At 36.7% G+C, this 14,239-nt stretch overlaps 1 protein-coding gene across 2 annotated transcripts in view; it reads left to right on the top strand.

Annotated features, from left to right (window-relative positions):
* MS3_00009361 (uncharacterized protein) overlaps positions 1–14,239 on the top strand; it is a 28,272-nt gene that overhangs the window by 9,181 nt on the left and 4,852 nt on the right. The window contains exons 4-8 of one of the 2 annotated variants that reach the window (XM_051217725.1): positions 1,037–1,643; positions 5,044–5,196; positions 7,862–8,185; positions 9,705–10,101; positions 11,515–11,703. In XM_051217725.1, coding sequence (XP_051065162.1) covers positions 1,037–1,643; positions 5,044–5,196; positions 7,862–8,185; positions 9,705–10,101; positions 11,515–11,703 — 1,670 coding nt within the window. Of the gene's footprint in view, positions 1–718; positions 3,555–5,043; positions 5,197–7,861; positions 8,186–9,704; positions 10,102–11,514; positions 11,704–14,239 lie in introns of those variants that run through there. The other variant, XM_051217726.1, reaches the window with a different exon arrangement.

Here is a 14,239-nt window from a genome sequence, read left to right on the forward strand (position 1 = left end):
AAGAGATATATCTATATATGCCGATACACTTTGATAGACGGCTCCTAAGTTGTCTTCAATGGTTTATTGATCATATAGTGGAAAGCATTTACATTTCATGTAACTAACTTACATTTTGAGTTATGTTTCATGTATTTTTGTTTAACAAGTGGGATTAGTAGTATGATCACTTTCTTTCATAATATGCGTTCGATTATATGATTGTCATCATTTGAAAACAAATTCTATAATGCTTGTTTATTCCTATTACGTATGTAAGTTTCTTCTGCAGCTAACAAGACTTTTGCGTTCATTTTAATCGAATGTAGTGATCACTACAAGATTATCGTCTATTTGTTTATGAAAATATGGTATTTGGAAGTAACATATAGTGAAATGACTTATATCTGAACAGAGATTGTTGTGCTTCTTGTGTTGATATAATCTTGATTATTGTTAGAGGTATGTAAGTGATTGTCATTTTTCAGTCGCTCATATCGTGTATAGTTACTTCTTGAGGTACCTGAATAGCGAACTGGATTAATAGTCGGGGATAAGGTTGTTTGTGCAAAGGACAAGTGTTACAAGCTGTTAAAAAAAATGATCTTAATATGAATAGATCTTGATATGTTAACTCCATACATTTAAGTTCTTTCTACAGACGAAAGCAATTGGTGAGGTAAGATGAATTCTGTTACCTCTATGGTCGTACTTTTATAACCTTTTCCTTCCATTGTAGGAAGCCAACATCTTTGTATGAGTTGGTTGTCTGAAATTAACAGCTTACTAATGTTACACCACAGATCTCACCTTGGTACTTTTAGTTTCATCGCTTTCCAATTGATCCACTTGAGACAGAAAAACTTAAGAAAGTGAGTATTCCAGACAATATTTCTTGGTTGTCCCATCATGATAGGGAAATCCTACGATTAGTTCAAGTTAGCAGCCCATGGTCAATTATTTTGATGGTAATGTATTTATATTAGTGTTGGTATGACTAATGCCTTTCATTGTACTGCTAACCAACTTTTGTTATTCTTGTAACAATTATCCACAGATTATGAACCAGTCTCATTGGGTACAATCTCTATTGATCCAAAAGCAGTCGCTTATACAGATCGTGTAAATCGTTTAAAAAAACAACGAAAAATTTCTCATCTAGGACGTTTACAATGGGAACGTGTTGCTGGACAAATTTCACATCCAATAGTTACATCTAATTCAAATGTTAACACTACAACAACTACAATCAGTCGAAATATTTCATTTTGTAATTCAACACCTATCACTACTACTACTTATAATAATAATATTAGTAGTAGTGTTGGTATGAGTAACATGAGTAGAAGTCGTATTAGTCTTCGTAGCAATGATAGTGGTGATAATAATATAAATAATTCCCTAGATAATTATTGTTTACATCCTATAGCTTTTTATAATCATCATCTCAATCATGGCAATAATAATAATAGTAATAATGATAATTATTGTTCTATATCAAGTCAAATGAAATTTCATCCATATCAATCTCATTTAGTGATGATTAATTCAGAACGTAAAGGTGTTACAATACATTCAACGAAAAATTTAAAACTTTTACATTCAATTAATACATTCACTACAAAATCATCATTATTCCCTGATTTTCCTTCAACTATAGACGGGTACGTTGAGTTTATTGTTGATTTGGTTTGATACGATCTATTGCAGTTGTAAGAAAATATGCTCTACTCTTTATTTGATCACTTTTATTTATTTATTTTCGTTTAGAAAACAGCTGAACATTGGTGCAAGGAGGCATCAAATATATGTGTACCACACAAATCATCCAATTTTTGTAAGGGTAAGGGCTCAAACGGAAGCAGGTGGTTTTCTTAGGTAGTCACGATTGGAGCTTTTGATTTAGAGATCTAATCCACAAGTCAGTGGAGCACCGTTAAGGTATCCGGTCCTATGATAGCTGTTGTTTAACAACAGGTTCATACGTCATTTGTTCCCTCAGGATCATGGAGAGCACATATGCCCCATTGATTTGGAATGAGGGTTTTCGAACTCCCGTAGGTAGATCCTCCACTATGCAAGATACAAGGTTGACGACTAATCGTGGTGAGATTATGATTTATGGACGACCTTTGAGCAACACTAAAATGACCTTGGAATATCCAGCTACTTACTAGAGGGTTAAATGAGGGTTTGTGTAAGGAATTAGGATTACGATTTACATATGAATATTGATACGAAGGGCGACCAAATACATATGCACCACAGAATAACAATCAGATTGTGAAGAGATAGAGAATGTAAGGTGCGTATAAGCAAAATGGGGACGATAACTAACAGAAAGTATACGATTGTGTAGCGATAATTTAAGAGGCAGTTCAGTTAGCAAAGGTACAACCAGAAACAACTCTTACAGTTAAGGAAGTTGCGTCCATTTTTTATGGAGAAAGTAAAAGAAGGTTACAGCATGATCGCCACTGGCTTCTATTCTGAACCGTATCTGATAACGTCTCTAGCCACTGTGTTACACCATCTCTAGGACTTCTAACACAGAGTCGTGAAGGTCTGACAGAAGCCAGTCCTGTATAGCTTCCTTTCATACCACGAAACCATGTCATACACTGACCACCTCTCCGCTTTCTCCAGCCAGTCCCAGAGTCGGCAAATAATGCACGACATGGAATTCTCTGGGATGACATTCGTAGAACATGTCCAAGCCACCGAAGTCGATGTTTCAAGATGGTGACACGAATTGGATGATTGTCTCTGTGCCCGAACACACGATGCCGAACTTGTGCATTACTAACATGGTGTTGCCACTGGATGTGAGCAATCCTTCGGAGACAACGATGATGAGACATAGAGAGTCGTTTAACATCCTGAACTCAGAGAGGCCATATTTCACAAGCATAGAGCAGAACTGCTCTCACCGACGCGTTGTAGATCCGACCTTTTACAGCCAGACTAACATGACGACGGCGCCAAAGACGGCCCATATTGGCATAAACCGCTATGGCTTTCATTATACGTGAATCGATCTCATCACTCACACCCCCACCAGCATTTATACAGCTACCTAGATACACGAACTTGTCGACTATTTCTATCTGTTCATCATCTAGAGTGAGTACAGGATTAGAATCCTGCCAGTCTTGTAGAAGTACTTTGCACTTCGAAGGTGCAAAGCACATACCATACCTACAGACACAGATTGCCAACAGATTAAGCGCGGATTACATGCCTTGGGCATTATCGCACAGTAAGACAATATCATCCGCATACTCAAGGTCGAGAAGTGTTTCTCCAGGCAACAGATCCACACCGCCATTAATTACATCCATCAGAGCTGTTTCCAGAATGTCATCGATGGCAAAGTTGAAGAGGAATGGTGAGATTGGGCAACCCCCCGTTAGTTGTTGTTTAGGTGACGTTAATTCTTTTTATAGATAGGGTCGATTATCGACTCATTCTATGACGTTGGAACACTGACTCCGAAACTTTTGTGAACAACTCAATTATTTACTAAACCAGAAAGTCACCGACATCAATTAAATTTCACTTATAAAATGCCCTGGTACGGCCGAGAGTGGGAAGAGTCCGCTCTCCCTCTCGAAATGCTCTCACACGGCCACGCGTATATAGCCTCTGTCAGGGAAGTCCTACTCACTGCCTTCTCGTGGCAGGGGTGTTGTTTACGAAATTGAGAGGACGAAAAGCGAATATCCAGCGCTTTAACCAGTTTCCAAACCAATGACGCACATGGGCTCCAGTATCCTGCGGGAACAAATAGCGTATGAACCAATTGTTGGTCACCGGCTTCCATGGGAATGCATCTCCTTACGATGCTCCACTGCCTTGTGGATCAGACCTTCAGGTCAAAGGCTCGGGTTGTGGCCCCCTAAGATAATTACCTGCATCGGTTTGGGCACCCGGGCAGTATCACATCCCTCACACAAATCTCATTCGATTTGTGTGGCGCATATATATTTGGTGTCTTTTTTTTAACCATTATCTATGTGTTGAAATAAATAAATATAGAAGTGAAACATTAGAAGTGAATTTGTTTACAAATGTTTTGTGTTATATGTGGAACTCAAGGGTGTTTAGTTGTTGATGTTGCAAACAAACAGATGGAAAGTTATATATATATATATATATATATGACTTGTAATATTTCCTACTCTTTCTATTTAGTCATAAAATATGTTTTGCTCATGTGAGATCCACCCGGTGTTATCAATTGTTAATTAGTCGAAATGTAAAAGGTGGTTAAGTGTTGTTGTGTGTACAACTAATTGAATAAGATACTTTTGACAAGATAGAATTGCTTGCTACTTAGACGGTGAGTGAACAGTACAGATGTTTTACTCATCCATTGATTTAATATCTGCAACTGAAGTGTTCTGTCCCAACGTGTTATTTAGTCATTTACGATTGACCTATAATCTCTCTCTTTCTCTATGCTGTTGGTTGCAAACAGCTGATCTGTCTACAGTAGAATAATTCTAATTTACAATTCTTAAGGTTGTAAAGTCACCAGCTGGTTAAACTATGTAGAGCTTTGATTGTTGTTCAAGAAACGACCACAAAGTAGAAGTCAAATGACACTTTATGTTATCACTATATAGTACTAGTCAACATGTGTAATCACAAACATGAATTCGACTGTGAAGAAGTTGAGATCTCGGAACTTAGTAATCCTAAGAAATGCTTAAGCATTTTCAAAAACATGATCCAACATATCAGTTTTAATACAGAAAACCGGTTAGTTAATCACGTAATCGAAGATCAATCAACTTAACTAGTTAATAAGAATACAAAGACAACTACATTTACGAATTAAACTAATTACAAACAGGATTGCCAGTATAGATTGATTCAGAGATTAAGAAATAACTGATAACGCACTTCTACATGAATTAAATTGTGAAAATATTGTTTAGAAAGAAGAATAAATACTTCTCAATTAGACTATTTCATTCAAAGAACCAAAAGAGGAGATCCATCTGAATTGTAAATTATATTCGTCATATATTTTATACCTACTATGCTTAATTGTTTTAGATATTCACGTGTTGGATATGTCACTGATATTGAATTTATAAATGCAGATGAAGAGGAAAGTTTATTGTTAACTGCAACCGATGATGGTTACATTCGTATATGGCGTAATTATACACATCATCTTGGTCAAGATCCTGAAATTCTTACTGCTTGGTAAGTTTATTACTTTGTGTATATATGTGTGTGCGAGTTAATAAATCTGTTTTACACTGTGGAACATTAGAAAAAGGATATTGTTCATTGAAAAAATTGATCATTTTCGATTTGAAAAATTCCCTTATTGTGATTTAGAACAATAGATGTTAGCGAACAATAGGCTTTGTGTATATAGCCTCTACCAGGGAAGTCCTACTCACTGCTTTCTCATGGCGGGGTTATTGTTTACGAAATTGATAGGACGAAAACCGAATGTCTGGCGCTTTGACTGGGTTGGTTGGTTGGTGTACATGGGCTCCAGTATCCTGAAGGAAGAGATGACGTATGAACCAATCGTTGATCACCAGCTACCATGGAACTGCATCTCCTTACGGTGTTCCACTGCCTTGTGGATCAGACCTTTAGGTCTTAGGCTCTGGGTTTGATCCCCAAGAAAACCACATGCTTCGGTTTGGGCGTCCGGGAAGTCTCACAGCCCTCACACAAATCAAATGGGATTTGTATGGTGCATATGTATTTGGTGCTCTCTTGTACCGTTATCTATGTTTTCAAATACATAAATAAAAATAAGGCTTTGTTATAGTATATAATAATATTTGTACAAGATGTCATACGACTTTTATTTTCATCGACTTTCATCTCCACGACCAATAATCTCAACTCATGTAGTAACAATACATCCTGGATCTTAATTATCTTAAACGTTAGAAGTAATTTTCACTAGAAAGACTTTTGAGTTTAATGTATTGGTTACTTTTGTAATGATAATTATGGTGCCATAGCTTCTATATATTTACAATGTATTGGCAAGAAATAATGCTATCACTCCCTTACATCTGTCACTCCTAGTAGAGCATAGGCCACCGACTAGGATTCTCCAGCTAGCTCTGTCAAAGGCTCTTTTTTTCAATCTTCCCCAAATCCTATTCAGTATTTTGATGTCTCCCTCTGATTGCCAACTTAATGTGTTTTTTAAAACCTTGAGCTCTTCTAGGGTCACTGACGGTCTCAAGCCTAAATAAATAAGGATGTTTGGGCATGGGATTAGCAACTCTATTCCGTGGAAAAGGACCTTTGTTCGTTATATCTCAATGAGTGGAAAATTCTATTTCCGATGTTTCGTCACTTAATGTTAACCACCTTTTCATAGTAAATAATAAACCGGCATTGTTACCTATAAATTTCTGTGTTCTAAACTAAATGGACTCTATGAAATTTGCATAGTACGTTTGAGACAGTAGTCATGTATTTATTGGAAACTTATTTCGAGAGTTTATTCTCGGAATTCTAGTGAGAATCCGTTACTGGTGGATTTCGATCATGTTCGGAACTGAGGTGGTTATCTATGAATGGGATTAGATGATAGTTACGCAATACCATAAGTAAATTGATATTAGATGTGTGAACTATTGGATCTGAACTTGGTGGTTTGTCAGTTCAACACTTTCTGTATGATTTGGAGATCCTGAGTACGATTCAATTTTCTGGTCATAGATACACGGACTGGCATTGATAATCTTTCGTTTAAAGTTTTGTAAACTTTAGTTCAAGTTGGATTGTAACATCATCTACACAGTTCCGTTGAATTAATTTTGTAGAGAACAATATACACACCTTTTATGTGGATGCAAAAAACATTTAAGAAGTTATTAGATTCATCTGTTTCCTTCAGGTGATTTTGGTTACAGTTGGTGAATCCAGTCAAGTTCTTTTCTTATTTCTGTCTTCTAATTTTGTCGCGGAGATAAATAGTCACGTTCAAGCACGATATGGTTTTATAGAAGACAGAATGTAGAAATCACTTAAGAAGTTAACGTTGCCATCATTCAATGTTTTAAGACGATGGTAACATATTTTTTTGACTGTGTGGAGTGGAGACTTCGAAATATACCAATATTGTTATCTCAATGAAAACTCTTGCAAAATTACTCTTAAACTAGGTTCAGGAATGATCTAGAACCAGAGGAGTGGCTGATGATCGGTTACATAATAGTTGTAAAGAATGTCATCACGGTGATTTACTATTATAACTTGTGGTCTGAGTGTCCTGTTAATGTATACGTAGTGATATCACCAATCAGAGAGCAGTGAATTATCGATCGGACCAATGACAGCTAAAACCCGTGCGAGCAGTCTGGAGTCCTTATTGGTCGTACTTCCTGCTTAGCTCAGCCAGTTAAGTCCAGAACGCCAATCTCATCCTCTGCAATATGAAATCGTTTATTTCAAACATACTGGGTTTATGTACCAATCAGACAGACCACATCGTACCGTAAAATCAGAAACAACATTTGTACAAGAATTAGCCCGAAGTGGCCGTAAATATGGGAGGTAGTAATTGATAGACTGAGCATAACTCAAGAATGATAAATCGTACAATAATAGTTCATAGGTCAAAATGAAGCTCATAATAAGAGGGAAATGCATATGAATAGTTTAATTATTTAACAATTATACGCATAGTATTGGTCCATAAATAGATCCCAAAAGTTACCATTCATTATGTTTATTAAGATATAACATTTACGCAGATTTTAATAATTGGCCATAAGCTTCAGAAAGTCATTCGGTTTCGACAATTTTATGTTGTAATTGATTATTTGTCTTCATTTCATTAACTTTTCTATAGTGATAATAATAAATTGAATCTTTTCCTTTAAAGGAATGGAATAACAGATTTATATCAAACTGATTATCCAGTTGGTGTTGTTGTACATTGGAGTCAACAAGCAAATCAACTTATTGTATCCGGTGATACACGTATTATACGTATATGGGATTGTTTATGTGAATCTAGATTAAGAGATATTAATACAGGATCAGATACATCAGTGACATGTTTAACAAAAAGTATAGATAATCATTTATTAGCTGCTGGATTCAATGATGGTGGTATACGTGTTTGGGATGTACGTATACCATCTTTGAATCATATTAGTTGTAATAATATTAGTGGTAGCAGTAGTAGTAGTAGCAGCAATGATAGGTAAGTGAGTTATATTTTAACTCTTACTTTTTTTCTTTACAATATTTTGCAAAAATCATTCTAAATCTTAAAACAGAGTTCAGCTCCTTAGATTGACAGATTTTATAGTAGTGTGTGTGTGTCATTGAAAGGCATACCAAAAGGGAGCATTAGAGCTCATTACTCAAACTTGTAATTTATTTATTTTATTTCAACACATAAATATCGGTACAAGAGGGCACCAAATATATGTATGCGCCTCACCATATTTGTGTGTGTGTGTGGACTGTGATACTGCCCGGGTGCCCAAGCCGATGCAGGTGGTTTGCTTAGGGGGCCACTCCCCGAGCCTTTGACCTGAAGGTCTGATCCACAAGGCAGTGGAGCATCTTGAGGAGATGCATTCCCATGGTAGCCGGTACCAACAATTGGTTCATACGCCATTTGTTCCCTCAGCATACTGGAGCCCATGTGCACCATTGGTTTTGGATCCGGATAAAGCGCCGGAAATTCGCTTTTCGTCCTCTCATTTTCGTAAACAGTACCCCCGCCACGAGAAGGCAGTGAGTAGGAATTCCCTGGCAGAGGCTGTATACGCGTGGCCGTGTGAGAGCATTTCGAGAAGGAGAGCGAACCCATCCCACTCTCGGACATACCAGGGCATTTGGGGGCCTCAAACTTGTAAAGAGAACTGTCATTGGAATTAATAACATCAAGTGGTGTTCTTCAAAGTTGTCCGCTTTTCCTATTTCATTTAACTTTGTCATAAACATTCTTTAAAATATCTCATCGTTTGACTTTTCAAGGGTTGGTCTTCTAATAGAAAATTCTTTTGTTTACATAGATGATATTGTTCCATTTAGTGACAACTGTGTCATCATACACAAACCTTAGTAAATTCTCTAGTGCTATTATTCACTATGCTCAAAAAGTTGACGTGATTGGATGTAGTCATGATAAAGTTACCCACTGAAGACACTCATCCACTGCGGACAGCGAATGAGGATTGCACGATATTTTGTGTTGATTGGTTTTAGACATTGATACCTTTGAACGTCTGCTCAGTGGTCTGGAGGTTAACCAGTCAGTCAGTTCACTCGCAACGTATGTAAATCAGTTCAAGTTGCCATACACTATTAGCACAGAGATCAAGTCGTCTGACTAAATCCTATAATACTACAGGATTGATGTCACGTTTTCGTTTGACCCTCTGGTATACTTTCAGACTACTGTAATACCAGACACCATTACTCCTCCAGATAGGCAAAGGGTTAACTGCTCGCACATGAAACTGAAGGTGCTGAGTTTGACTCCTAGACAAGGAATCGTGTATATCTAATCCGTACTACTTGAACGAAATTGTCACACAGTTCATGATTTCAATGAAACTCAGCAACTCTAAACTGTTATAATCGAATATTCTTAACTGACTGATAATGATTCCCTTGAATAATAATATTTTACTATTTAATCTATCAATATTTATCATATTCGGAAATGCAATTGTTGTTATGTGTTCTGTATTTTTGTACTTTTCTAGTCTTATTTTCAACAGTCAAGCTGATACTGCTAGAATTTTCAAAGTTGTCTTTTCATCAACTAATCGATTATATGCTGTTGGTGCTATGGGTGGAATTGGTGCTTGGCATTTATCATTTCCAACTGAGAATAATAACACTACCCCTACAACAATCACTTCAAATACTCCACTTTTATCAAATTCATTGAATTCTAATAACAATAATAATGGTGACAGTATTTGTCATGATCATATCAATCTATCAAATCATCCACGTCGATATATATCCACAGTGGTTAGATCATCAACAAATAATACTATTAATAATTCTTCAACAACTCGACGATTTCGACGTTTACCTTGTCCACCACGTTTATCTTTACCAATGAATTCATCGGTTAATTGTGCTGATTTATTGGTAATTTGTTTAAAAATGATTAATATTTCGGCGAATCTTTTTCTCATTTAAGTTTTCTACGTTTCCAGCATTATTAGAAAAGACAAAAAACACGTCATTCACTGTTAGCTGATGTACGAGTTGGTTGAAACCTTGCGTCGTGCACAAATACATCAGTGCATAAAGTCATAGACTATTCATGGTGAATGATTTTTTCTCTCGTAAACCTGGGTGTTGTTTGCAAAATTTAGAGGCTGAAAAGAATATTTAGTGCTCTAATTGGGTAATTGGTCACGGAAAATTCATTTAGGAGGAGTTGGAAAACCGTAGTTCCAAACCGATGGTACACATTATCTCCAAGATATTGCGGGAACAAATGGCGTATGAACCTATCGTTGATCACCCGCTACCATGTGACTGCATCTCTTAACATTGTTTCACTGCCCTATGGATTTAAGCTTTAAATCACTGACTGGTTGAAAACTTATTGTTTTGATTATCATCACTCCACTGGAAAATAACACACGAGTGTTTTCAACCCTGTCACCCTCTTAATTTGCTTACTGTCAATCTTGCTTCATTATAAGCTTCACACTACAGAATGGCTTTTGAAGCATATGATAACGGTTTCTCGACCATAACAGGGCATTTGTGTCTGTGATAATAAATTACTTACTCACTCCTGTTACTTCCAATGGAGCATAGGCCGCCGACCACCATTCTGCAACCCACTCTGTACTGGGTCTTCTTTTCCAGTTCTATCCAATTTTTGTTCATTTTCCTCATGTCTGTCTCAGCGTAATGTGTGCTTTGGTCTTCTTCTTCTTCTTCTTCTTCTTTGGCATTGAGGTTTTCAAGTGAGGGCTTGCCTTGTCATGCGGTTGGGTGCTTTCCTCAATGTGTGTCCTATCCACTTCCAGCGCTTCTTCCTGATTTTTTCCTCTTCTGGGATCTGGTTTGTTCTCTTCCACAGTAGGTTGTTGGTGATGGTGTCCGGCCAACGGATCCAAAGTATTTTGCATAGACAACTGTTAATAAACACCTGTATATTCTGGATGATGGGTTTCGTGGTTCTCCAGGTTTCCACCCCATACAGTAGAACTGTCTTGAGATTTGTATCGAAAATTCCGACCTTGGTGTTGGTTGAGAGTTGTTTTAAGTTCCAGATGTTCTTCAGTTTTAAATATTCTGCTCTTGCTTTGCCGATCCGCGCATTCACATCTGCATCAGATTCATTGTGTTCATCAATGATGCTGCCCAAATATGTAAAGGTTTTTACATCTTCCAAATCTTCTCCCTCAATTGTGATTAGATTGGTGCATGATAATAAATAATAATAATAATAATAAATACGTAGATCTTTTTGCCGAATTTCCAAACTTCATTTTATTATGTGTGTGTGTGTTTATGTATTGTTAATTTGTTTTTACTTAGGTTAATCTATCATCACCACATGCACATCTTGCGTTAGCTGGTATTCGTGGTCAATCAAGTATTTCATTACATCGTATTCAAGATGGTAGTTTACATTCTTCTATCAGAAATTTTAATATTACTAACAATAATAATTTTGGTCGTGAACAATTTGGAACTCCCATATGTTGTGCTTTTCATCCAAACGAGGTTTGTATTCGTGTTGATGTAATGCTTATTTCCTTTTGTTTATTTTTGATAGATTTATTGTTATTGTGTTTATGAAGTTAAAATGCTTCAGGGTTTTGATTGTGAACACAAAGTGATCTCTCTACTGGAAGTGATTGATGCATATGAGACTGATCAGTTCACGGTTACCTACATTGTGAGGAGATACTCTTCTATGAGGTACGAGGGTTGGAACTCGATTAGAAGTGTTCCTAGCGACCTAGATGAGACTGTGCAGTCGAAAAAACAACTTTCTGGTGTCTGTCACACATGGTTGTATTACGAGTAGATCTTCATCTCTTATCTCCTTACTTTTAATGCCTCACTACTTGAAAGAGAAATCTATAGAGTCAGATCAAGTGTGCTGCTATTAGCATCTAACTTAAGTGGTCATAACTCTAAACTTTATCATCTCTGTGTATGATGCTTGTCTGAAAGAAATAGCAGTGCTGTCAATTAACAGTACAACTTCTCTCTTGAATCTCACTATTTTCTAATCAACCTACTTCGTATGGTAATATCCTAAGTAGAGAGTGTTCCACTCAATATAGCTTAATGTGCAATCTCATCTATTACATCAGAATTGCCGATTAGGATCGTGAGATGTTAGAGGTAATTAATCTAAACTGATGTCAATAACTAGATATCTCCAGTGATTATGACAGCCAATTTACCAAACACCCCTTCCTAGAAGAACTATCCCTTCATATGGTTATACACTTTCTCAATATAATTAGTTAAAATTAAAAAGAATTTTAACGTTCTTTTCAGAATTTCAACATTTACTTCCTATCTTCCAGTTAATCTCTGAATCAAACGTAAAAGGTTGATGTTATAGACATTCCTTATTCGAAAGCATCAGTTAAACATGCTTTGAATTTGGATATTTTGAACCAATCTAGTATAGGAAATGATAACAGAGACGAGAACAACTAATTGTATTTAAACGCAAAATTACAGAATCTTAGTAAAATCTATAAAAACCATACAGTAAACACTGCATTTGAAAAAAAAAGTCAATCAATTGTCTCAGACTTGATTGTTCTTTCGATTCTACATCAGTCAATTTCTGTTGTCGTTCTCTTCTCTTCGATCTTTTTAACTTTCTGCCATCAGGTCTTTGACTTCTAATTGATCATTAGCACACGCCACAATTGTACGTGTGATTGATTCTAGTTATAGACTCCTTAAAAGTCAATATATAAGATAATATTTTCTGTATAGTTGTCGGATCACTTCAGGTTCACTGACTGATTCTTTCTCTATCTCCGTCTTACTACTAAAACATTTAATGAATTTCAAACTTGTTCAGAAATGAGGTCAAAGGTCGTCCATAAATTGGAGTCTTGCCAGAATTATCTATATACTCGTACCACATGTCTTTGTGGTGATATTTAGATTTTATCACTTATATCACGAATGAAACTTCGGCATACATTGAAAACATTGTGTTATGTCTTTTGGTCTGTCTACCCACTTTTGGTGCTGAGGATACTTATGCAGTCCAGATTAAGACCTTGGCGCGATAGGCTGACCAACCTAATTTTGAGGCTAGTATGCGTGAGTTCGAAATGGAGTAGAGAGAATAAAACTATTTTATCACCAGATTGGCTGACAAGCACGCGAATGAGAGAAGACAAGACAAATGGAACACTACTCGATCTATTCCCCATATCCTAATGTCAGTTTAGTTCAGTTAGTGTGAAAAGGTACATGAATAAATAGGTGAATAACTCGACCACAACGTACAATAATTAGGAAAAATACAATTATGTCGAAAGCTGGGAATTAGAGTAGAAAATAAGGTGCAAAATATTATGTTTAAATTACAATAGCTTCCGAACAGAAAAGGGTATGGCAATCAATCATACATCAAACGAAAGCTTGTGTTCTGTAAAATAGATGAGGGACAAAAATTAATGTTAGTGTTTTACAAGCTTGCATAAAATGGAATAATGTACCGAAAATCGACTATCGTAGTTTGTCACGGCTTCTTGTTCCCCTTTTCACATCACATTGATAACACTGAATAACTGTATTGGGGCCACTCAGTGGTTCCCTAATTACCCTAGAAAGCTAGGGGCGGCCAGACTAAAACATGGCACAAGTCCATGAAGTCACTGACAAGTGAAATGAGTCATGTTGGTAGGTGTAGACTACCTGGTTGGGGACTGCGAGATGATAGCAACCGATGGTTAGAGACCCTGAATGACATGGCTCGAAATCGTTTGCAATGGCGCAGGTGCATACACTCTTTGTGTCCTCCCAAATTTTGATCTCCTTATTCCTCCTTGTCTCTTTTTTTTCTCTTTCCAAATTTATTTCAGTGTATTATACTCTTTAAGTAACATCTCCAAACCCTAATCTTCCCGATTACTGCTTATACTCTTATTACCTCTACCACTACAGGATTTGAATCGACCACTGCATCTCTGTGCTAATGTGGTATGGCAACTCGAACTGATGTACGTACGTACGAAGTTCTACGTTGTTACTGACTGACTGACTGACAGCACTG

Source organism: Schistosoma haematobium, chromosome 5, assembly GCF_000699445.3.
Source record: "Schistosoma haematobium chromosome 5, whole genome shotgun sequence".
Lineage (NCBI taxonomy): Eukaryota > Metazoa > Platyhelminthes > Trematoda > Strigeidida > Schistosomatidae > Schistosoma > Schistosoma haematobium.